The following is a 26803-nucleotide window of genomic DNA, read 5'->3' on the forward strand; positions in this document are numbered from 1 at the left end:
GCCATGCAAATGTCCTGTATGGAAACATCACGGAGGAACACTATTGCTGTCACTTGCGTTCTCGCAGAGTGAGCCCATAGCCACGGTGGAGGTGTAGCCGAAGCTATCTCATACTTAGTTTTGATATAGGATGTTATCAATCTAGAGATGGTCTGGGCAGAGACCACTTGCCCCTTCATGCAGTCCGCATATGGTACGAACAGGTCAGGTGAATCACAAAATGGCTTAGGACAGTCTAGATAAAAGGCTAGACATCACCTGACATCCAGAGCACGGAGGCGCTGTTCTTCTGAGGAAGAGTGCAGCTTAGGGAAAAGCACAGGTAAATACACTGCCTGATTCAGAAAAAACTGAGAGACCACCTTGGATAAAACCTTTGGGTGTGGTTGCAGCGTTAACTTGTCCTTAGAGAACTGAATGTAAGGAGGTTCAGCCATTAGCGCCTGCAACTCTCACACCCTCCTTGAAGAAGTGATGGCTATCAGGAACGTGGTTTTCTAAGAGAGGAGGGGCAGCAGACAGGACACAAGGGGCTCAAATGGAGGGTCCATCAGAGCTGCCAGAACCGTGTTTAGGTCCCACAAGGGAACTGAATCTCAGACCAGAGGATGCAAGAGGATAAGCCCTTTCAGAAATCTCCTCACCATGGCATTGGAAAAAAATGACTTCCAGGGGGATGAAACACAGATATAGTTGCCAAATGCACTCTCAGAAAACTGAGCACAAGGCAAAATTTCTGAAGATGTAGGAGGTACGCGAAGATGTCCTGGATGGAAGCCCCTGTCACTTGTGTTTCATGAGCCCAGGACCACAGTGAGTACCTCTTCCACTTTGCTAAGTAGGCCATCCTAGTGGAGGACTTCCTATTGTTGAGCAGGACTTGTTGGATAGCCGCTGAATATTGCTGGAGCACCCACAGAAAAAAATTAGTGGGTGCTTAGCACACACAGGCAGCCAGCTCCCCCCTCCAGCGCCTCCCACCTGCAGGCAGCCCCGCTGATCAGCTCCTCCTGCCCCCTCCCAACACCTCCTGCCCACCGCGATCAGCTCTTCCATGGTGTGCAGGAGGCGCTGGGGGGAGGGAGTGGGACAGGACGTGCTCAGAGGTGGTGGCAGAACTGGGCAGGAAGAGGCAGGGCAGGGGTGGAGCTGGGGCAGAAGAAGCAGGGAGGGGGTGGGGACCTGGGAGAAGGGGTGGGGTCTGTGGTGGAGCCAGGGGTTGAGCACCCCCAGGGCCCAAAGGAAGCCGGTGCCTGTGCCTACCCTGCTGAGCTCTGTTATTTCCAACTATTATGGCCAAGGAGATGCCTTATATGGGTAGGGCATTGGTGGCCAATAGGGCCTGGGCCCTATGTCCCAGCTTCGGGGTACATGCCAATCCTGGGAACCATACTGGTCCATTGGCAGACCTCAGAGGTTGTCAGGGGATGTGGAATGGGAAGATGACAATCCCGACTCGGAATCAGAAGAGCCCTGTGACCTTGGGAACATGGGAGGAGCGATGCCCGAGAGAGTCAATAGGTAGCTCGATTCATCCATCGCCCAGAAAGAGGCAGGAATCAGTGCCCCCAGTGAAGGCAGTCCTGTCAGTACCGAGCATGCCAGCGCCACAGGCAGAATCAGTCCTGGCACAAACAGCGATACTGGAGCACCTGAGTGCATTGACATCAAGGATGATGAAAGCCACCATGGGAGCCTTTGTGGTGCTGAAGGCAGGGAAGCCAAAGAGGGTCCTGGTGTTGAGGTCCCCTGTACTGATTCCAGTACTGGCTTCACGGGGAGGGGAGCAACTGGATGTGGTGCCAACAGACACAAGGGTTCAGCGGCTGGCTCCATCGGAGGAGCTATAGGTGGCGCACCTCTGGCTAACGGTAAGGGCAGGACTGAAAGACAGAGGAGATCTGTTGCTGCCTGGTTCGTGGATGACGTGGACATAATTGGGACCAGCACCTCAGCCATCAGTACTGGACTGAATGGAGGCCAGACCCAGAGTTTCCACCCGTTCCACTCAGTACCAGAGAAGGGTCCAGAGGTACCCGTACCATCCTGCACACTGGATTCAGTCCCAATCCGGTTCGCACCTTTTCTGGGGGAGGCAGAGGTGTCGTCCCGCAACCTGGAGCAGTCCCAATTGGTCTTATGAGACCTCTTTCTCAGCACCAATGGAGAACAGCTCATATAGCCAGGAGAGGGGCCACAGCCATGAGGCACAAACACAACCCTCTATGCGTACTGGTAGGCAAACATCTCTAACTCCAGCACGCTGAGCGTGCATACACCTAACTGGAATACAGCTCTGTATCTACTCGACGAACAACACAAAATTAGAGAACTCTTCTGAAAGCTTTGGGCTTAATAAATAAATGACATGTAATAGTGTACATGCAAGTGCGCACGCGCGCACACACACACACACACACACACACACACGAGAGAGAGACAGAGAAAGAAAGAGGGAGAGGGGGTAGAGTATGTATTTCCAGCTTACTACACCAATAATAGTACCTTCCGGATCCGGAGTCATTAAGACTTCCACGTCTGTAGAAAGGCTAGTGAAAAAATCCTTCAGGAAAAACAAGGCATCCTAAAATAAAGAAATAATGCAATCACATTGAAGGAAAGGAAACAAATCACCTCAATCTAGAGTTCTCTGAAGAAACCATCCACAATCCTGGATGTTATGTTTCCGTGGGGACTTGTACATCAATCAAAGGAACAAGAGGATACATTTTAGCATCCAGAGCTCAAGTCCTTTTTTCAGTTGCAACCTAAACCAAACAATACACTGACCTATATTGTACAATGGAGAGCCATAGGCAGAAATGTGGGACTTGCCCTTGGATTGCACAGCACGTGGCGCAGCTGCTTTTGCGGTACTGTCCCAATCCCTTTCCCGGGACCCTTCAGAGGGTGGGGGACATGCATGGTCCCTGCACCAACCCTCACAGAATACAGTCTAGGACTATATTACTTTTCCTTTGGCCTCTTCTGCGTAGCTAGAGGGGAACCTGTTAGCATGGATCCATTGGAACTGAACTACTAAAGAGTCGAGGAGGTCATTATTGGGGGCCCCAAAGCCAATGCGGAGGCCCTTTCCTCCAGGGAACACAAGGCAGAATGTGGTTCATTCTCCAGTGGCTGAAAAAGTGGACATCATGTACTGGGCAAAGCTAAAAACATGGTATAGGAATGTTTCAAATGGGGAATTTTCTTGGCTGGTAGATGGCAGCACTTCCATGCTATATTTCTGTTCTTGGTGGATATAGTATGAAATTATTACAGACTATGGCAGGGAGGAATTTAAGAGGCACAAATGGCAGCAAGTTACGTGTTTAACATTCACTGAAAGCCAATGGAAGGTAGACACCTAAATGTCATATGTACTTCTGAAACTCTCCCTCTCCATAGTCGGCGGAAATCAGTCAAGGTCAAGGAGAGAATTTCAAAGTCATATTGCTCATTTCTACCAAAACCAAGTCATTACACTTTTAAACTTTTAGAACTTCTGGGTTTGGGAGGCCTCACACACAGTGGATACTAAACAAATAAAAAACTTCCTGATAGAACTAATTTCTTACATCTCTTTTCAGTGCTCTCTGCCATTAATGTTCCAAATAGGTGTTAAGAGTAACAAATGGCAAAGAGCTTGTGGTACTGCCGTCTTACCATGTCATGTGCTTCTAACTAAAATATTATTGACTTGTCTTCTTCACATTAGAATTCAAAATTATTGGACTTACTTTCAAGTCAATGACAATTTACTGGGGTGACAAAGCTATACAAGTGTTGCCAAAGCGCAAGTGTACTCAGGTCTTTAAAAATTCACTGTTTCAAAAGTCACAGAATTTTTCAGAAGTCTCAATGAATGAAGTGCAATCTTTGAGAGCATAGCATTTCTGCAGATATTACTAGTCTTTAAATTAAAAAGTCTAGTCACTGTGTTGGATGAGCACTAGACAAGCTCAATTGTTAAAAGCGATTTTTCATATAAGACGGACATAGGCAAATGTACAAGAAGATATATGTATAGCTGCAGGGAATCCAAACTTACATAACAGAAGGCAATCAAACCCACAAAAGAATTCCATAAAATGTGTATTCAGAGGTTATGAGTGTAAAGGTTATAATAGTACTCATATTAAATTTCGCCAAACAAGCATTTAGAGAGTGTACATTGGCACAATCCAAATGGCACAATGATGCTTCATCTAATGGACAGTGTCTCTAGCATCACCAACCTGGTCGATATTGAGGCGAAGTGGCATTAGTGATACACGTAAACAACACTCCTGTGGTGATCTGCCAGACTCTGGACGGACATGTAATGCTTTAACTGTTAGCTGCAGAACAAGAATGAGACAAAGACAAACTCAATACGTTAAAAATACAAAAACCCAAACCGAAAACATTGACCAATGAAAAGTGTTCACCTTTCATTCATACTTTGAAATGATTACAACTTCTATCCTTGTAACATATCTCAATTTGCCAATTATATAGCTAACATGGGATGAGTAACTTATCATGGATTGATGTATGTCTGAAAGTTCACCGGAAAAGGAAAGCTACAAATGAAACAGGTCTCCAAAGCCTCTGACATGAATATACTAGGTGTATATGCCTCCATACGAAGCTGAAATGCGAAGTGTACACACACAAAGTGATGCATACTCAAAACTGAAGACACAGTACAACTTAAGTAAGCATGTGTGTGTTAGATCTATTTTAAAATTGCTATAACCTTGAAAAACAGGATAGAAAGATTATTATTTGAGATGACCTTTTATACCAAACTCTACCCACAAGAAATTAAGAAAATATCCTACATTGACATAAAGCTTATGCTATTACAACATTCCATGATCTCATACTTGCTCTTCTGCAATATCAAGGAACCCACACCATTCTCAAAATTAAAACTATAATATGCTATGAATACGTTTCACAACCTTACCATATTAGAATGTGCTTTTCTGGGCATCTCCTTACTACAGTAGAGATAGAGAAATTTATTCATCTGTGATGTAGCCAAGCGATCTCTGATCTCAAGGTCTTGAACAATAAAAACCTGCCGGGACACTGGCTGCTCCAACAGACTGGATTCGCATTCCAGCCCTCCTGGAGGGTATACCTCATGCTGGAATTTCACCTTGGAACAGAAAGGCAAAAGGGGATATTAAGGTTTAATGCATACAAGTCTTTACAATATAACAGTACTGATAAATCTAGGACTTTAAAAATCATGGATCGGGCTTTACAATCATGAGATTTTAAAATAAATAAATAAATGATGGGGTTTGGGGGTCTGATGTCTGCACTCTTAACAGAAAAGCCTCCCGACCCTGCTTTGCACATTCATGTTTTAGGATGAAGATTCAACCTGAAGCAAATGGAATATACAAACACAAAAAGAGAGGGAGAGAGAAGAGGTGTTTTCCACCTATTCATCCTGCCACAGACTTTTATTTTCCTCTCAGTCCTAGGGTGGCATTTTCCTCACGGACTGCCTGTTCCCCATGTGGTCTCCAGTGATGTTCTGCTTCTGCCCCATACCAGGAAACTCATGCTCCTGATCCCGTCAACCTCTTCCAGCAACTTTCTCGTCTCTTACTTCCCTGTGTACATACACCCAATCCCTCCATTACTCCAGCCATTATCCCCCCGCAACACTTCACTAATCCTGTTTCCCCCTTGCCTGATGGCAGCCTCCCCTTCGCACAGTGCTTCTCTCCAGCAACCCCCACTTATTCCTCTCCTCCACTCCTATGGCCCGTTAATCCTCAAGACATCCTCCTCCTTTCCCCCTTACACACTCCAGCAACCTCCCCGCTCTACTATTTAGTGTAGATTAGGACTGCAAGCACAGCAAATGGGACAGTGACCTCTGATGACCAGCAAGGAAACTGCAGGCAGCTGAGCCCAAATTCCTGAGGTTGCCTGCAGATAGATCATGATTGTGAAAATATTTAAAAGTGGCCCAATCCATGATATTTGTAATAATATTGTGAACGTTGGCCATGAAGATATCATCAAATTGTCAACTTCTAAGTCAGGTTATTTGACATCTGAGCACTGTTCAGAATCCTTATGTTTTTCACACTATGACCCCATTATTTTCAGATAAATATCTTTGCATCAGCATAGCAACTGATTTATATCCTTACACTGCACTAGAGAGAGGAAAACCTTAATATGCTGTTAGTATATATGTAAAGCATCCGCAACAACATAGAGGGAGCCATTACACTTTGACAGAATCACTGAAATATTCATGTGGAATCTTTAACTTTTCTTTTTCCCTCCTTTTACCATGGCAATAGGTCTTCAGAAAAGGATAAAATAGAAAATCATCACACATTTTGCTTCACATTAACAGTTAATGGGCTGAATTACTTTAAGCAATACAAAATGTACAAGGAATTTGAAGAATAGAAATAATTTGGTTTTACATAAGAGCTTTCATGCTCAAGAGACTTTCCAAAACATTGTAAGAGTGAAAAAAGGAAAAATGGTTCTGGCTATTTTAAAAAATATCCATCTATTTACTTTAAATTTGCTTAACCAGTAGCTGTTTGCTAATGATATTTTAATAGGCTCACATTCACCTTTCTAAGTTCCATACTAAAGCTGAGTATATCATTAAAAATAACTAAATTAAATGTAAATTAGCATAATTTGGTTATAGCAGTAATAGACTGTTGTGGCAAATGGTATTAATGATGCCATGAGGTGACCAAATATTACTGAATATCAAGTTACGGAGTAACCCCAGACATCTCACAGTTAATTCTGAGGGAAATTTCTACAACAATGTCTTCATAATAGCAATTTCAATTTTGAGTAAACGGAAAGGAAAGTTTTACCATGATAAGGATAGCAAAAGTGGTGGGGAAAAAAGGATTCTGTCAAAATAAAAATACTTTAAGGATTAAAAGCAAATATTTTAATAACTGTTCAGCTTCCCTCATTTCAAATATGGTTGCTAAACAAACAAAGTTGCACTATGACAACCATGCAGCCCTGCAAACTCATTTGGTAAAGAAATTCTAAGTCCATCACTCAGCATAACTATGTTAATGGACTTCTGCATCTAAGTAAGATTAATGCTCATTTTTACTGGTAAGCTTTCTGGCTTCATGGAGTCAAGAGCTCATCATTAGGGTTTATAAAGTCTTTAGAATATATATTATATATGCTCTCGTGTCTGCAGATTTTTCTGTTATTATCTCACCTTGCTTAACTGTATTTCCATTAAGAAGTCTGGGTTCCTTCCTCTTCCCCCATATGTCGTACTACGTCCATGTCTTGTTGGTGTGTGAGAAGGAGAACTATGAGGACTACTAGAAATGGGAGAAAAGAAGTATTTTTTCTGAGTTTAAATTGAAAGTCGGCCCATACCATCTCTAACCACACAAACATACATATTTTATTGGGTTTTACTAAATATTTTTTTGGTTAAAAAAAGAAAAGGAACACTGAAAAATTGCTGTATTAATGTAAACTAAAAATATTTCTCTCATTTTCACTGTAATAGTTATGCAGAGCTTGAGGCACTGAAAAATATTATAAAACATATACACTGTTTCCACTGAATTACCATTAATAAAATAACTCCTATTGTTATCCAAAATAATATTCACTCTCCTCCAACCTGCTTAATATCCTCAAAACAGACTCCATTCTCCACAACCACCTTCAACACACTCATCCCCAATTAAACCTACTCCCTGCAGGGAAAGCTTGGGAGAATACATTTGACTTTCAATGTACCCTGTAGGTCAACAAATTTGAACTCGTTCAAATTAAGGGGTGGGAGAAATACATTCCAGAATTAAATTGAACAGGATATTCATTATAAAAAGAAAGTACATTAAGTTCATCTAACTCTTCGTTTTGAAATCAAATGCAGAATGTGTGGATCTGAAAAAGAAATACTTAGTTACCTAAAGCACTTACATAAAACTTTTAGCTGGAGAAGAAGTAGGTACAGTCCCAAAATCCTTTCCTCCATAAAGATGCCAAACAAGAGAGATTTCCTTCACAACATAGCGAACCAAAGGGATAGGAAAATGTAGGGGGGCTTTGCTCATATCTGTCTTTTTTACAGGCAGGCTGAAATGATTGTCTTTTATCAGGATTGCATCATCAACCATTATTTTCACTACTGGCTCCTCCTCTTTCTCCTAAGAAAGTGACACAGGAAAGTGAGTGCAATTCTTAATTTCTTCATTCAGTTGTTTAATTTCTTCAAGATGAAAACAGATCAGTGTCCTCTTTGCTTCTATATGAAGAATATGGAATACAGCCCCAATAACTGTTCCTGTTTTGGTAATAACAGGTTATATAAGGAAGCTGTGGAATCCATGCCTTTGTGGGGTTTTAAAAACAGATTAAACAAAACACCTATCAGGGATGGTCTAGGTATACTTAATCCTGCCTCAGCATGGAGGGGTGTGGGGGTGGACTACACGACCTTCTGAAATCCCTTCTAGTCCTACATTTCTATAATTCTAAGATTGCATGGCCTCAAGACTCAGGACAGCTTTGTCTTGAAAGTTGGCCCCAATGAGATAACCTGATATCTCCTAGCTAGGAGAGATAAAGTAAACTGAAAATTGAAAGGAAATAAAATATGTCTCTTCATCCAAACTGAAAAATTAAGTCTTAAAACATAGTGTGGAAGTGCTACTATTATGCCAGTACTGCTGGAGGTGGAACTTCTGAGGGTTAGCCAAGTGAATGGGGGGCTCAATATCAGACGTCTAGAGTTGACTCTGGTCTGTCTAGATAAAGGCAATTTATCAGTGATAGTTTAGTGGTGATATTATGAGAGAAGAGAAGACTTTTTAAGTGTCAATACTCTGTCTCATAAATCTTTTGTGCAGTGGTGAGTGAAACACTGGGAGTTAAGAACTGATATTTTTGCTGATGCTGTTGCTGTTTACCCACAGAAACTTTTGTGCAAAGTTTGGTAATACAGTCTATAACAGCAATGGAAAAAGGCTGGCATTACTTTTAAATTAAAACTTGGATTTTCTGATAAATGGATACAAGACAAATGCTTCAAGGATAAAATATCTTGGTAAGTACTGTACTTTTCTTATAAGCCTTTTCAACTACACTACATGTCATGATTAAAGATATGTTGAAATGCCAACACAGGAAAAATGCAAATTTGCTACTAAGTGATAATCATAATAGAAGAGGACTAAATAACATTTATATATATTCTAGTATATTTGTTGTCATTCCTGGGAGGAACAATGCATGACGTGAATTCTCAGGTTTATTCCAAAAAATTGCTACATATCTTTTATATGAATAGTGGGACTTCCTCCAAAATGGCAACATTTCAAAGATAACGAAATATAAGGAATATTCTCCCCTCCATACCCCTACTGCCCACCCATCAATGTCAGCAGACAGTTGGTAGAAAGTTACAAAATCTAAAGGGACAGGTCTCAAATGTACTTTCCTCAGTCTGTCTTAGATTTCTTAATATTAGGAGCTTCTTACAGAAACAACAGCTTTGGGTGCAAAAAGAATACAGAAGTCGTCATTTTCAGTAGGTATGTCTCCCATCGCCTCTTTAATCAGATGGTGAGTGAATGAAGTGTATGTGGGACTTGGCTCTTGCGAGATGTTCCCACTTTCATCTGGAAACAGGAAGAGATCTGAGCAAGCTGGTTCCTGGGTTTGAGACTTTTCATCCAAGATTCCTGACATAAAGAAAGGCATTTCAATGGAAATATCTTTATAAGATACACCCAAGATTAAATGACTGAAATTGTGAAAATTAGAATAGTTCTAAAATTAAGTGTTAAAACAATCAGAAATAAAATATGCATATTATCTGGCTAATACATTCCTAGCATACAACAAACCCATCTTTCTAAAATTAATCTACTATTAAGACTCAAAACAGAGAACCTGTGGAAACTGTCTTTACTACATAAAAACTGAAGATCTCATAATCAAATGAGACTCTTGACATGACAGCAACCAATGTCTAATCTTCCATTCCTTAGCAACAGACTTGAGAACATAGCCTCTCATCTTTCCCATCACATCTTACAATACAATATCCTTAACCAATTTCAAATTGGTATTTAATTCTTACCATGGAAAAAAAAAATCACAGTCCTCCTACATAATCAATTACCTTGTTCTTTCTCCTAATGGTTTCTCCCTAGATCACTCTCCTGAATTTAAGTTCTTCCTTTGATACTGCAGACTACTACTCCATCCTCCTGGACTGCCTCGACTGCTGTGAATGAGCTCCTGGTTTCCTACTTGATGTAGTATGTCTTATCACTTTATGTCTGCCCAGATCCCTAACACACTGAGTCCCAAAGGGTCAAATTCATTGACTACTGTTCTAACTACCTGCTCTTATTCCATTACATATATCTGAATTTAACCTTAAGTTGCTACTTCTGCAATACTGGCATTAAGACTGAAATCTGATAGAAAATTTTGAAGGGTTAAATGTGATTCTAGGCTTCTTCTACCATTAGATTGTGGCCCAATGGGGGAAGCAGCTTGATGGATCTCAATTTCCTCCATAGCATCACTCATCAAATCCCGTAAAATCTGTTGTTCTGCTTCAGCAAGGACTAGTCCTTGGGAAGATGGTCGGCTAGAGGCATCTGCCTACAAACAGAAGAACTATATAAAGTTACAGTTATAAAGAAACTGAAGCACTGTGCTTAACAAGTATTTATGAATATGATTTTTACTTTCACGGTTTGGTATTCCAGTGTAAAACCACAGTGTGGAAGATAATTGCATTTTAAAATAAACATGTAAACTGGGACTATACCCTAGATTATCCAGGCAAAAAGGTTTTAGCAAACATTTTGAAGGTCTGTAACATCACCGTTGAGTGTGAATACACGCTGTATTAGAGAAATGCCTAGGTGTTGCAGTATTTGAAATAGTCATATGTGGACAGGCATATATATGTCCTAGAATCTTGTCTTCAAAAAGAGAATTAAGTGTATCAGGATGGTATCTAAGGGATTTTGTACTGTTGAGCTTACATGTTGAGTGCCAAGAGGAAAGGAAAAATTATTGCAAAAAGCAATTACTATGAGAACTGCTTCAGAGACATTAAGCCCACACAATAAGTTAAGTATTTGTGAGAAAAGTTCTATAAAAAGTATACATTAATTATTATTACTATGATTATTATTGTGGAAAGCACAGCTAATGTGTCTGATTAGAAAATGTGATGATGGTAGTGTGAGGTGAGCTAGTGTTCCTTTGCCATTTCATACCTTGGTTTTCCGCTTGACGACTCCAGGTTTAATCTCTGTTTTGCTAGGTGGATGCAAATCGCCATAACTCGCAATATACTGTATAAGATTCATTAGCGCAGCACAAGAATCTGAGCATGTTCGGATATGGATTACATCACTGGAACTGTGTAGCTCAAAGCGTGGCTTAAGCTAGGCAGCAATAACACAATGTCAGAAATCTATCCAAGATCAATTTAATGTTCCATATGAAGAGTATACACAGATTTATTGTTATCTAGATTACTTAGTTGTCTGATCATTCAATATAAAAGCTTTAGAAACAGAACATAATTGATAAACTACTTTGGAACCTGAAATCTCACAATCTGATGATGAGAGAAGGAATGTTTTAAAACTGTTAAGTAGGATTTGATCCTAAATGTGATTTAAGCTTTTCAAAATGTTTTAAAATCAAAATACAAAATATGTATTTTTATCATTTAGGATTAACATTATTATTTTATTCTTTCTATTTTAAGTACTTACTCTCTCCCCATCAGAACCAGGTTTTACTGCTGTTATGGTGAGTTCCAAGAGTCCCATATCCATAACACGAATATAATCTGAAAGTCCAAATGAATACTTTAAACACTGCCCAACAACAAATGTCATCTTAAATTCTGTTTGTTTTTTAAATCACCAATTATTAATCTCTGTTAAGAAGCATAATGAACTAAATTTTGTTTGTTTTGGTCTTGTCAACACACTTTATGCTTCTATGTTGCCTTACATCAGAGGAGCTCTCTGGGCTCAATCCTCAGCTATTTCTGGTTTACATTTGGTGCAGCTGAGTGAAGAAGAGAATGGTGGCTTTAAGCCACCTGTCCATTTCCCCAGTTCTTGGCCAGATGGGGCCAAATCAAGGATTACTCTGCCAGCTAAGAATCAAGTAGAGCACTGCACGCCCTGCCCGACCCCTGCCTGTGTGTTATGGAGTAGGGTGCCAACAGGTGGCATAAAACAGTGACCTGATAGATCCTTCTTGGAGCTGAACTGGCATACAAGTTCTAGGCTAGTGCCCCCACCACTTCCTCAGAAACAGCCCTTTAAATACCTTAACACACAAGCAAGCGTCTTCATTTTTGCTTTTTATTTTGTTCAAAATTTCCTGTTAATTTATTTATGTTTATTACAAAAAGTAAAAAAACATGGGGTGAAAATCAGTGGAAAAATTTAACTTGGGTTTTCTGGGTAAATATCAGCATTAATATTGGGGGATGGGAGGACAGAAAAAAATCAACAAATAGAGAAAAGTAAGAATACTTCTGACCTGGCTCCCTGCTCCAGAAGGAGAGGTGGTGGCTCAGTAACTTGGGTGGCCCAGGTTATTGAGCTGCCACTTCTCCTTCCAGAATGGACCCAAAGTGAAAGAGGTGAAGGAGGCAAGGACACCGTCTCCTCACACCTCTTCTGCTTCTGGGCCTGCTCTGAAAGGAGAGACGGTATCACAGTTAACAGGGAGGACCATGTTACCAAGTCATCATCTCTCCTTTTGGAGCAAGAAGCCAGGTCTGGAGGAACAAGGGGGTCCTCAGCTGCCATCTCTCTTTCTGGAGTGGGGAGCTGGGTCTGGGGAATTCTCGCACTTCTTTTTTTAGGACTCTAGCATGGATGTATACATATGCATGTTCATGCACATGTGTATCTTCCACTACATTGCCTTGAAAGGTATGTTGTGGGGGGGATGCTAATCATTGTAGCAATGGATATAAGTCTGTAGGTTTTGCACATGTACTGGTTGGGTCTGGTGCCGCTTGTCTGTGGAGAGCTTGCTTCTGATAATTAGCTTAGAGAGGCTGGGGGGCTGCTTGAAGGTCAGAAGAGGGGGCTCAGGAAATATTTCTTTCAGGATGGGGTCCCCTTTGAGTATGGATTTTAGTTGTTTGATGATATCCCATATGGGTTCCAGTATGGGGTGGTAGGTGACAACTAGGAGTGTGCGGATGGAGTGGGTTTTATGTCTGCATTGAACCAGGTTCCGTGGATTGGGCCACCCAAATGATCCAAGAGAACCTGCTAGAGCCATACAGAAAAGAACTTTTATTTCCTTGTTCTGTGACATGACCCTGCACATACAGTTTAAAATTACACTGGTCACATTTTTCTGCTATACTACATTACACATTCAAGTCTAACTTGCTGGTCACTATAAACCCAGCTCTCTTCTCCAGTAGCCTATTGGACTGTTTTTAATATTTCTGCAGATTTCTTTAAATTCTGAAAGCTATATTTATAAGGTTAGCATATGGTTACTATTGCTTCTAAAACACCCTTACCTCTCTGCAGATTCACTGTAACAGTGTTGCACTTGTCGGACAAATGCAAAGCAGCCTCATCCAAGATTATTCTACAGGAGAAAAATGGGAAACAAAAATTCCAGGTTAAAAACTGTGCACTTCACACAAAGTAAATTATATGACATTATGTAAAAAGCCAGAACATATTTAAATCCTAACGTTTTTACTCTCCATTGTAACAGTTTTTAATAACTATCCTTTCATCTGGTTGTAAGGACATGGAGACTATTATTGGAGAATAAAATAATTTTAATTTTTACTATCATCAGTTTAACCTTTTGTGGGGTTGTAAATTATCCAGGGCTACATGTAGTCTCCCTAGATCAGAGGTCCCCAAACTATGGGGCACTGTCCCCAGCCTTGGTGCAGCTCTGCTCCTGGCCCCGCACCAGCCCCCAGCCTTGGCCACTGGCTGCAGCTCTGTTCCAGGCCTGGGGCTGAGGTCAGGGGCAGAGCCACACTTGGCCACAGGCCTGGCTGCTGGCCCCCACCACAGCCCCACTCCTGACCCAAGGCCCACCCCTCGCTGCGGCCCCGGCCCCAGCCTCAGCTCCTGTACTCCTGTCCACGTCAGTCTCCCGCATCTCCCCAGAGCAGGGATCCTGCTCCCAGCCCCGACGGGGCACGGATGGGGTGTGTGTGCTGGGGTGACCCTCAAAAGTTTGGGGATCGCTGCCCTAGAGCCTTCTGGGAATAATGAGTAGATTCCTTGGAAGGCAATACAGTTAGGCTAACCTTTCCTTTATTATATTATGGCAGAGGTTTAAAATATTTTTAACAACTTAACATTTATTTCCAGAATACAGCACTATTACAAGACCATTTAAAAGGATACCACAAAAGGGACAGGTGATATAAAACAGGGTTTAAATCCAATAAAAAACCAAAGAACCAATACTCAAGTAAAAATAGGGGAATAACAATAACAAAAATAAAAGGAGTACTTGTGGCACCTTAGAGACTAACCAATTTATTTGAGCATAAGCTTTCGTGAGCTACAGCTCACTGTAGCTCACGAAAGCTTATGCTCAAATAAATTGGTTAGTCTCTAAGGTGCCACAAGTACTCCTTTTATTTTTGCGAATACAGACTAACACGGCTGCTACTCTGAAACCTAATATTAATTTAGGATGAGCTATAACCATTAAGTATTTCTTTATCTACTATTCAACCTGACCTAAGCAAATCCTTGTTCTAAAGATCTGAAGATGCCATCGTGCTCAGCAGCCCACACACAAACACCTGATTTTACAATATTTTTCAAGCATATTTAAAGGTGTCACAACAACAATTAGCAGTGGGACAAACAATCCACTCAAGAACAATGGATTTAAGCAAACCAAGGGATTATATATAGGCAAAGTATAATACATAGTCTGGAATAGATGTAATTCTCCACTTGAGGAGAACATTTTCTCCACAAAAGACAGAAAAAATGGTTACTAACCTTTCTGTAACTGTTGTTCTTTGAGATGTGTTGCTCATGTCCCTTCCATGTTAGGCGGCGTGCGCGCGCTGAGTGCACAGTTGATGGAAATTTTTCCCTCAGTGGTATCTGTTGGGCAGGCTTTAGTACGCTCTGATGCTGCGCACACATGTACCGGTATAAGGGGCCTGGCCAGCTCCACACCTTCTCAGTTCTTTCTCACAGGCTAACTCCGAAAGGGTGGGTTGTGGAACGGACATGAGCAACACATCTCAAAGGAAAACACTTACAGAAAGGTTAGTAGCCACTTTTTCTTCTTCAAGTGCTTGCTCGTGTCCATTCCACATTAGGTGACTCCCAAGCAGTACCTTAAGAGGGGGGCTCAGAGTTCACGGACATGAGGATTGCAACACTGCTCTACCAAACCTGGAATCATCTCTAGCCTGCTGGGTGACGGCATAGTGGGATGAAAAAATACGCACCGAGAACCAGGTTGCCGCTCTGCAAATATCTGGATTGGCGCCTGGGCCTGAAACGCCGCTGAGGAAGCTTGAGCTCTCATCGAGTAGGCAGTGCAGAGGGCAGGAGATGGAGCACCCATCTGCTCATAGCACGAGTGAATGCAGGAAGCGATCCAGGATTAAATTCTTTGGGCCCAAACTGGCAGACCTTTCATTCTGTCTGCTATTGCCACAAAGAGCTGCTTGGATGTACGGAACAGTTTAGTCCTTTCTATATAGAAAGCCAGGGCATGCCTAACGTCCAAAGTGTGGAGACACTGCTCCTCCCTATTCTTGTGTGGTTTCAGGAAGAATACTGGCAGGAAGCTATTGCAGTTTCACGCTAATCAGGCTACTTTCAGAAGGAATGCGGGGTTGGGGGGTGAAGTTGAACCTTGTCCTTAAAGAACACTGTATACAGGGGTTCTGATGTAAGGGCCCTGATCTCTGAAACCCTCCTGACCAAGGTAATCGCTACCAGGAAGGCAACTTCCAGGAGAGGTCCGACAAGGGGAATGATGCCAACAGCTCAAAGGGAGGGCCTGTGAATCTTGACAGGACCAGGTTTAGGTCCCATGGGGGAATGGGTTCACAAATCTGCCGGTATAGTCTAAGCCCCTGAGGAAGTGAATGGACATTTTGTGAGAAAAAAACGAACTCCCATCCACCGGAGGGTGGAAGGCTGAGATGGCTGCTAGATGTACCTGAACTGATGAGATGAGTAGGCCCTGATGTTTCAGATGAAGCAGATACTCCAGCACAGACTGGAGAGGTGACCTAGAAGGTGAGATGCTTCACTGGGACAACCACACGGAGAAATGCTTCCACTTGGCGAGGTAAGTCACTCTAGTAGATGGTTTCCTACTACCTAGCAATACCTGGCAGACTTGCTCCAAATAGGCCAGCTCTGCTGGGTTTAACCATGGAGCTTCCATATGGTCAGGTGGAGTGCCTTAAGATTCGGGTGGAGCAATCAGACATGATTACGCAAGATCAGGTCTGAAGGGGAGGGAGCGGCATGGGGGTCACTACGGACAGGTCCAATAACATTCCGAACCAGTGCTGGCATGGTCATGCTAGGGCCACAAGAATAACCTTCTTTCTGTCGTGCTTGACTTTGAGTAAGACTGTACATGAGAGAAATGGGGGGAAACGCACAGAACAGGTGCTTTGTCCAGGGGAGCAGGCATCTGTAAGAAGGCATCCGTGAGCAAGCCTGGGCTGCTCCTGCATAGAGATCAAAACTACTGACACTTCCTGTTTTGCCTGGTTGCAAACAGGTCTCTGAGGGGAGTCACCCGCTGCCGGAAGATGATCCTGACTATATCAGGATGAAGGGACCACTCATGGTGAGAGGAGAAAGATCTGGTGAGGTGATCTGCCAGATTGTTCTCAGCTCCTGGAAGGTGAGAAGCTTCAACGTGGATCGAGTGCTTTATGCAGAATTCCCATAAGTAAATGGCCTCTTGACACAAGGGGACGAGCATGCCCCTTCTTGCCTGTTCATGTAAAACATGGCTGCCATGTTGTCCGTAAGGACTTGCATAACCTTGCCTGCAATCTGGGATAAAAACATGCTAGGCGGACCCCTCTGTGCTCTCTGACATTTATATATAAGGAGAGTTTCTTTTGGGACCACAGACCTTGATTCCTGAGGTGCTCGAGGTGAGCCCCCCAACCTAGCTTGGATGCATTCAAGATTAGGGATACTGAAGCATAGGGATTGACAAAGCCTACCAACCAGGGGTCTCTCCACTGACCGAGGGAGGCGAGGACCTGGGTGGGAACTGTAAGCACCAAGTCCAAAGAGCACTAGAGCCAGCCCGATGGATACCATTGAAGGAAAAATCTCCAGCAACTGTGAATGTGGTGTGCCTCACCACCTAACGTGGAATGGACATGAGCAAGCACTCGAAGAAGAAATAAAGGCTACCATGGTTATGTGAGCTTCCATATTTTATGAACACTCTAATTTATACCTGAGAGTAGAAGAGGACTTATCCAGTGCAACATTACTGGAAATGCTGAAAGTTTCAACAGTAAGTAGAGATCTGGTTGGCAAAAACAAAGGCCTAAGAACAAAAAAGGAGAAAAAATGTTAATACATCCTACATATTTTAGAAATGCAACAATGCAATCTTAAAGGTTGATCAAGAGTTATATTTTTAGTTATAAAATTTTCTTCAAAACAAGCCTGCACAAATATGCATTCTGATATGTAAACTGGAGTATTCCTAAAGAGTAACTAACTAAACAGTTACTGCACCATAAGGAGACAAACATACATTTATTTTATTTACCTGTAATCAAGAGCACAACTCCAGAGGTGTATATGAAAAGTTGTAATGGAAGCTGGAGGATTATATCCCAAAACAGGCTCATCAGAAATATTCAAAAAATATAAAATCTACAAGCACAAAAATATGATTATGATCTTTCAATATATGCTAGTTTAGTAAACATGGATTTTTAAAAGAGATAATCCTTAATACATAGTATAACAAAACGTTTGAGAGAAGGAGGGGGAGAAACTCAAAATATTACGGGGGCATTTACTCAGTAGTTGAAAGGAAGGGAGAGTGTTCTATGTAAAAGGGCAGAACGTGTGAGAAGGAAACCCCCAAACTGTTGAGAATTAGACAGTAGGAATGGAAACCTTTTAATCCAACCCAACAACTACAAAAGTGCATGTTAGTTCCGACATAAGGATGTAAGAACTTAAGAATGGCCACACTGGATCAGACTAATGGTCCATCTAGTCTAGTAACCTGTCTTCCAACAGTGGCCAATGCCGGATGCTTCAAGGGTAATCAACAGAACAAGGCAATCATCAAATGATCCATCCCCTGTTGTTCAGTCCCAGCATCTGGCAGCCAGAGGCTTAGGGACACCCAGAGCATGTGGTTGCATCCCTGACCATCTTGGCTAATAGCTATTCATGGACCTATCCTCCATGAACTTACGTAATTCTTTTTTGAATCCAGTTATAGTTTTGGCTGTCACAACAGCCCTTGGCAATGATTTCCACAAGTTGACTGTGCATACTGTGTAGAAGTACTTCTTTTTGTTTGTTTTAAAGCTGCTACCTATTAATTTCATTGGGTAACCCCTGGTTTTTGTGTTATGTGAAAGTAAATAACACTTTCTTATTCACTTTCTCCACATCATTCATGATTTTATAGAATCATAGAATATCAGGGTTGGAAGGGACCTCAAGTCCAACCCCCTACTCAAAGCAGGACTCATCCCCAACTAAATCATCCCAGCCAGGGCTTTGCAAGCCTGACCTTAAAAACTTCAAAGGAAGGAGATTCCACCACCTCCCTAGGTAATGCATTCCAGGGCTTCACCACCCTCCTAGTGAAAAAGTTTTTCCTAATATCCAACCTAAACCTCCCCCACTGCAACCTGAGACCCCTCATTCTGTCATCCGCTACCACTGAGAACAGTCTAGGTCCATCCTCTTTGGAACCCCCTTTCAGGTAGTTGAAAGCAGCTATCAAATCCCCCCTCATTCTTCTCGTCCACTGTAACCCATAGGTCCTTTTCTGCAGAACTGCTGCCTAGCCATTCGGTCCCTAATCTGTAGTGGGTGAAATTCTGTGGCCTGCATTGTGCAGGAGGTCAGACTAGATGATCATAATGGTCCCTTCTGGCCTAAATATCTATGAATCTATGTAGTGTGCATGGGATTCTTCCGTCCTAAGTGCAGGACTCTACACTTGTCCTTGTTCAACCTCATCAGATTTCTTTTGGCCCAATCCTCTAATTTGTCTAGGGCCCTCTATATCCTATCCCTACCCTCCAGTGTATCTACCTCTCCTCCCAGTTTAGTGTCATCTGCAAACTTGCCGAGGGTGCAATCCACACCATCCTCCAGATCATTAATGAAGATATTGAACAAAACCGGCCCAAGGACCGACCCTTGGGGCACTCCATTTGATACTGGCTGCCAACTAGACATGGAGCCATTGATCACTACCCGTTGAGCCCGACGATCTAGCCAGCTTTCTATAAACCTTATAGTCCATTCATCCAGCCTATACTTCTTTAACTTGCTGGCAAGAATACTGTGGGAGACCGTGTCAAAAGCTTTGCTAAAGTCAAGGAATAACACGTCCACTGCTTTCCATAGAGTCAGTTATCTCGTCATAGAAGGCAATTAGATTAGTTAGGCATGACTTGCCCTTGGTGAATCCATGCTGACTGTTCCTGATCACTTTCCTCTCCTCTAAGTGCTTCAGAATTGATTCCTTGAGGACCTGCTCCATGATTTTTCCAGGGACTGAGGTGAGGCTGACTGGCCTGTAGTTCCCCGGATCCTCCTCCTTCCCTTTTTTAAAGGGAAGGGGGGCTTGCCATGGGGGAAGGGGGGCTGGAAATAAATTAAGACAACAGAGCAGACCCCTCTGCTGAGCCCAGCTCCTGCCAGCAGCCAAGACGCAGACAGATCATCGCTCTCCCTCCCCCATGCTGGCTCCTGGCTGGAAAGAGCTCTGGGGAGGGGGTGATGGGGAGGCCCAGGAGGGAGCCGTGTTGCTCTGCAGGGGGTCATGTCCCAACCAGGAGGCTCACGGGCTCCCCTTAGCAGCAGAGTCCCAAGAACCAGCTCACGGCTGCATAGTGGTGGCTGGCGTCCCAGCGGACTGCCTGCCCTCCCCTGCGCCCCAGAAGGAGGCCTCTCCTCTGGCCACCACTTTGTCCCGCCTGTGTCTCTTCAGCTTCTCCACCAGATTCCAGCTGAAGATGTTGCTCTTGTTCTGGGATCTGCTAGGCCCAGGGGCACCACCGTCATCCAGCCCGGGGGCCCTTGGGAGAGGCTGAGCCAAGCCTGAACCGCCGAGAGACCTTCCCCGCAGGCTTTCCCACTGCTCCCTCAAGGGGGGAAGGTCTCAGGGCGGATCAGGCTTGGCTCGGCCATAGACCTCTACCATATCCCCATTTAGTAATCTACATTATTCCCTAGAGTCTATTCCCGCCCCCCCCACACCCACTAATTTGGTCTGAACCACTACTCTTGCCAAGTTTTTACTATTAGGAAAATTCTCTCTCTTATCTAAACTTGCCCATCTTTAGTTAAAAGGTCAACATTTCTTGTAATACTATTTGAGTTTACTCCTCTACATTTTTTCCCTTCAAGTATTTGTTCTCAGCGAGCACAATCCCCCGCTCCCTTAATTTAAGCTACAAAAGTTACATTTCTTCAAACTTCACTCATGTATGATACATTCCATCATTTTCTTTACTGCTCTTGCCCTCCTAGTTTCTTGCTATCCTTTTTATAAAGAGGTACCACCCAAAGGTGTTCCAGGTAAGGCTCTCACTTCAGTTCTGTGTACTCAAGAATTTTCTCTCTTGTCATATACTGAACCTTTATATTCACACATCTCAATATAGCCTTTTATTCTGCTGCAGCCTGGCATTACAGGCTTATATTTAATCAGTCATTCACTCTTGCTCCAAAGTTTTTTATTCCAACTACTACTATTAAAAGAAGTTGTGGGAAAGAGATAGGAGAGAAGTGATTTAAGAAATTAAATGAATAGATGGAAATGAAGACAGTTATAGGGTTGCAGATCTGAAGTGGAGAGAGTCCCTTAATAGCCTTTTTTTTTTCAGTTGAGAATTATTTATATTATTGGATTCAGAGGTGGACATAAAAATGGTGAACATAATCAAGCACTGGGGTGTTGAGATCTTTTACCTAAAAGTGAGAGAGCAGTCTGAGGTCAACATTCTGGATTTCCTGAAGTTGAAAGGGTAGGATACAGAATGATCACAGTAGAAGGAATTGTTGCAAATGAGATGGGAAATAATTACACAGATAAGCATTTCACAACAAGATCAAACTCTAGCAATGCTCTGGAGGCAAGAGGGGAAAGAATGTCAAAGGACAGCAATAACACTTCTGAGAACACAGTAAGATAGTGATATTGAATCAAACACAAAGCCAAAAGACAAAGATTTTTCACAAAGGATCAGTTCAATCTTTAAAACAATCAGTAGTAAAACTGAAATTAAACATGAAATCAAGAAAATTACATTAACCTGACCTGTTCATGCCAGCTTAGACCTGAAGGCAATACTCTGTGCTGGAGAGTGGCTCCTCTCAGCCCAACAGCAACCAGAAATTCCTGCACAGAAAAATTATGCAAATTAGCGTACATGTTTTGAGATTTGGGACTCTGAACTGTGGGTTTTATCTTGTTCCCATTTAAGTCAACAGCAGGACTCCCACTGCCTTCAAGGGGACATGATTGGGTCATAAGTCTGAATTCAGAAATATATTATTTCAAGAAGTTAAACACTATGCATCTACAGTCACGTCATTGAAATCATGGTTAACACAGTCTAACCTTTTTTGTAAAAATTATATTTTATGAATATCAAACCACTATCATTCAGGGGTGCTGGTCTAAACAGTAATGTGAAGACCAAAACAGGCCAAGAAGTTACACTGTAATGAACAAACAAAACACACAATATTCTTTAAAAGGAGTAGATTTTTCTAGTTTTAAGTAATAACATAACCACCTTTCTGTATGTACACACAGCATCTTTTGCCCTGAAGTATCCCAAGGCACTTTACAGATTATATTCACGGGGATCACTCAAAAACGACTGACATGCAACCACATCTAGGGTGGAATCTGGCAGCCATTCTAAGAGAAGAAGCCACAAAGTGACTGTCTTTTTTTTTTTTTTTAAATAATGTTCTGCAGTCCTTCCTCTTCTGCTTTGTTGATCATAGGGTCTTTCTGTCTTTTGCTTCAAAAAAGAACTCCTTTGTGCACTGCTTCATCAAAGAGCTTGTTCTCAAAATACTTAGAGAGAAAATTACATGTTCAGTTTGGCTTTCTATTCTACAATCACAAACATCATTTAGCTATAGTACTGCATGCCACAAATCTTTAGAAGTCCAAAGATGCATATGACGCAAATGTTACAGACAGTGAGACCTTATGAAGGATCCATTTTACATATGATAGTTGGGTCTGAAAGAAAATCTATCCAGGCCCAGATACAATGTGGCTGCTGTTATCCTTGGAGAAAGGCAGATGCTGCCTCATTTTAAACTATACAGCAATTTCTAACCCAAACTCCATGGGCTCCTTAGACAACAGGTCTACTTTTGAAGAAACCATCATTTCAATAACTAAATAGGCAACAGTCAAATCACATGCTGATTTTAACTTAGGCATCATGTTATACCAATAAAATAAAAACCAGCAGGATCTTATTAAAGGGGAAAAGGCAAAATACCACATTTATTGTGAATACAGAAAGAATCACAGTAAGCAGTTAGTTATAGCTATAACATTCCATTCAATCTCATATTTATTCACACATTCATTCATACAAACACACACACACAGGTTCTGCAAGGTTGTTATCATAGTTACCAGCCTTAGAGTTGCTCATGCCAAGCCACTGGCCAGGTGGCCTGGACATGAGGAGAGAGCAGGGCCTTGTCAGATGCTCATCTGATGCTCCTGGAAGTTGGTTTGCAGAATCAGACCCCAAAGTTCTCACTTTCTAGAGTCCATTTTTATGGGAATGTCTTCCTATGCCAGTCTATGGGAACTGCTTCATCATGCTGTTGCTGAATCAATCAGCAGATGGCACATTCCTGACAGCTCCGTGCTGCTAGATGTTATCTTGTTCTTTGGTTCTCCCATTCTTGAGGCTGTTGGGTGGATTCCAGTTTTCCCTCCGTGGGTCCTCTGGTTATTTCCACTTGACGCCTTCTTCAGCTGATGGACAGTGGATTCTTAGGCTGGCACCTCCCTGATCATTCAGTTATTATCCACACCAAGCATCCATCCACATACATTCTCTATCTCTATTTTAATCACAATTGTTAATACAACAAAAGGGCGGGGAGTCTCTGGGTGCTGTTTCTGTTGTTACAAAGTATTGCTTTGAGTCTCTGTGTGAATTGCTTTGAGAACAGACTCTGTCTTAGAATGTACTAACGCAATTAGCAGCTTGCACGTTTCACACATAGAGGGAGAGAAACAGTACCAAAAACCAAGAGACCTCTTAATTAGTAATACCCTGGAATTTAAACTCTGGGGAATCAAACTCATCTGTGATTTTAATACAGAACTTCTTTAATATGATCCAACAATCAGATAGAACATTTTTGATTATCTCTACAATTCTCTTATTTGCTCCCACCCTGACTTAACCACATTTCCTATAACTGGATGGAAACAATTCAGACTTTTTTCTTAGAGGCTGATGGAAAGTACTCACTGTTGTCTCATTTTCCATTTCATGAGTCACTTACTTCAGAAGTCTCTGCATGCCCTGCATTAATACCTAGGGCAACAGAACATAAGCTCACACTGGTACAGAGGAAAGAGCTTTTCCTGGTTTCTTCCTCTCCAGGGCTGGAGGCTCAGACTCCTCTACAGATAAGATGATCTGAGGGTACTAGATTTTCCCTTTTTTATGAGTGACACACCTTTTCCTCCTTTAGAGAGAGATTAGGTTTATACAAGCTTTTTGCTAGTTCCCATTTATCCTTCGATTTTGCTGATTCACTGTGGACTGAGAACTGAAGTCAAGTTCTGACCTGAATTTTCCCTTTTCCTCCTTTCTTGTGCTTAATGTTGAATTGCGGAGGGCTTAGTGCTCATCAACAAGCCTGACAACGAGGGGTCACTCCCTACTCTGTGTTGAGAAGATAACCAATTTTATTAAAATAAGGGAAAGATCTAAATACTTCCACTTCAGTAAAGTATTTGACATGGTATTACATGGGAAATTATTCATCAAATTACAGAAGATGGAGATTAGTACAAGAATTCTAAGGTGGGGTGAGGAACTGGCAATGGGTTGTGCTGAAAGGTGAACTCTTGAACTAGAGGGAATTTACTAATGGAGTTCCTCAGTGAACACTTGGGACCAATCTTATTCAATATTTTTATTAATGGTGGCACATAAAATAGTAGTATGTGAGTGAAATTTTCTGATAATACAAAAGTTGGGAGGCATCATCATTACCAAGAAGGATTAGGATATTATACAGGAAGATCTGGATGACCCTGAAGACTAAAAGGAACAGAAATGGGTTGAAATTCAATAGTACAAAGTTCAAGGCCATGTACCCAGGGCCTAATAATAAGAATTTCCGTTATAAGCTGGGGGTTTAACAGTTGGAAGAGGCAGAGGAAGAGAGAGACCTGGGTGTGTTGATTAATCACAGGATGACTATGAGCCACCAATGTGGTGTGGTTGTGAAAAAAGCAAATACTATCCTAAGACTTATCAGGTGAGGCATTTCTAGTAGAAATAAAGTATTAATGCCATTTTATAAGGCACTGGTAAGATCTCATTTGGAATACAGTGTACAATTTTGGTTACGCATGTTCAAGAAAGATTAATTCAGTTTACAATGGGTGCAGAGAAGAGCTACTATGATGATCAGAGGAATGGAATACAAAGAGCTTGGCTTGTTTAGCCTAGCAAAATGAAGGCTGAGAAAGGATATGATTGCTTTCTATAAATACATTGGGAAGGGGGTGGGAGAAGTAAACACCAGGGAGTGTGAAGAACTATTTAAACTAAAGGACAATGTTGGCACAAGAAGAAATATGTTTAAACTGGCCATGAACAAATTCAGGCTGGAAATTAGAAAAGGGTTTCTAACCATCAAAGGAGTGAGGTTCTGGAACAGCCTCCAAATAGGAGTTGTGGGGGCAAACAATTAGTTAATTTAGTTTTCAGAGACAGCTGGACAAATTTATGAATGGGACTGTATGACAGGGTTGCTTGTGATGGGGATGGGGATGGACATGGGCTGGGGGGGGAGAGGGAGGCAGAGCTCAGCCCTGAAGGTGCCCTTCTGGTTTATGTCTTATGTTCCTATAATCTCATGCCTCAGGGCTTCAGCTGGTTGCCTGAAGTGGGTCTGGATGGGATTCTCTTTTTCTACCAACATATTCTGTGTTTGTGCTTTGAGGGGGCACTAAGCATTCTTGTTCTCTCTCTCGGGAGCTTAGTTGGCTGACTGACTGCCATATGTGGAGTTGGGAAGGAATTTTCACTCCATGTCAGATCGGCAGTGACCTTGGAGGGTTTTCTCCTTCCACTGCAGTGTAGAGCGTGGGTCACTTAATGAAATCATCTCAGTAATCAATTCCCTGCCATCGTAGAGTCCTTGGACATTGGTGCACCTTGGCCCTACTTATTGTCTTCCTGTGGCACATAATAGTTTAGTCTCCTGAGGGCTGTAATACTTTGGTCTAATTTTGGTTTTTAGTTTTAGTGTGGGTACTGGGTGGTGTTGGTGGCTTGTGATATACAGGAGGTCAGTGCGACTGGCTGTAACCCATGTTCACCATTTTTACAAGACTATGATAAATTTTGTACAGAGTATGCCTTGTGAGGTATCATTTCGAAACTCATAATATACTGAACATTATTGTCCTGGTAAAATAGGGTGTATCAACATTGTATGTAAAGTTAGAAGATTCTACTGTATAACATAACTGTATCATGTTCCAAGTTTAAGAAAAGCAAGCCAAAACCAGTTTTTCAGAGATAGAAGATACCTGGCTGGGGCTCCACTGTATCAGCATAATCAGATGAACTGTATTATAGACTATCACCTAGTTAAATGGCCATTCTTTAGCAGGAAGAAGAGTGAAAGCAAGAACTTTGCATACTGACAATAGAACTGGGGGTTCCCGTGTAAACAGAGTGGCTGTCGCTTGAACTCCAGCTGGAGGTAATCCTCAAAGAGGGAAGAATGGTATAAGAATGGAGGACACACAGAACACAAATTACCTCTCTCCCTTCATCTATACTCATGATAGCTACAACATCTGAAAGACAAAGGAAGCATCATTGAACTGGGAAAGGGGGGGTTCTGGCTGAAGCAATCCAGCCAGATTGCTTAAGTCTTTGGTGAAAACAAACCTTTTTGCTTTTAAGTTCACTTAGCTTGTTAAGTTAGGTATTCATTTGCATCTTATCTTTTTATTTTCTTTGTAACCAATTCTGACTTCTATGCCTTATTACTTGTAATCGCTTAAAATCTTTCTGTAGTTAAAAAACTTGTTTTATTGTTTTACCTAAACCAGTGTGTGTTTGGATTGAAGAGTTGGGAACCTTCACTTGAGATAACAGGGACTGTGCATGTCATTTTCCATGGATGAAATGACAGACTTTATAGAAGCTTGCATTGTTCAGTGGGTGCTGGGCAGTACAAGACATACATTTCTGGTGGAAGGTCTGGGACCAGGAATTTGCTGCTGTCACCCTGTATGT

General features: G+C 42.0%; 1 protein-coding gene across 1 annotated transcript in view; it reads right to left on the reverse strand.

Moving 5' to 3' along the window:
• Nucleotides 1-26803, reverse strand: part of ATG2B (autophagy related 2B) — a 79651-nt gene that overhangs the window by 11472 nt on the left and 41376 nt on the right. The window contains exons 23-35 of the mRNA XM_084632623.1: nucleotides 21577-21657; nucleotides 17824-17930; nucleotides 17503-17595; nucleotides 13577-13647; nucleotides 11787-11863; nucleotides 11280-11450; nucleotides 10512-10653; nucleotides 9517-9719; nucleotides 7957-8183; nucleotides 7232-7340; nucleotides 4955-5149; nucleotides 4239-4340; nucleotides 2506-2584 (exon numbers count right to left, since the gene is read on the reverse strand). Of these exons, the coding sequence (XP_084488749.1) occupies nucleotides 2506-2584; nucleotides 4239-4340; nucleotides 4955-5149; nucleotides 7232-7340; nucleotides 7957-8183; nucleotides 9517-9719; nucleotides 10512-10653; nucleotides 11280-11450; nucleotides 11787-11863; nucleotides 13577-13647; nucleotides 17503-17595; nucleotides 17824-17930; nucleotides 21577-21657 (1657 nt within the window). The remainder of the gene's footprint in view (nucleotides 1-2505; nucleotides 2585-4238; nucleotides 4341-4954; nucleotides 5150-7231; nucleotides 7341-7956; nucleotides 8184-9516; nucleotides 9720-10511; nucleotides 10654-11279; nucleotides 11451-11786; nucleotides 11864-13576; nucleotides 13648-17502; nucleotides 17596-17823; nucleotides 17931-21576; nucleotides 21658-26803) is intronic.

Source organism: Lepidochelys olivacea, assembly GCF_965140295.1.
Source record: "Lepidochelys olivacea isolate rLepOli2 genome assembly, chromosome: 6".
Classification (NCBI taxonomy): Eukaryota; Metazoa; Chordata; order Testudines; family Cheloniidae; genus Lepidochelys; species Lepidochelys olivacea.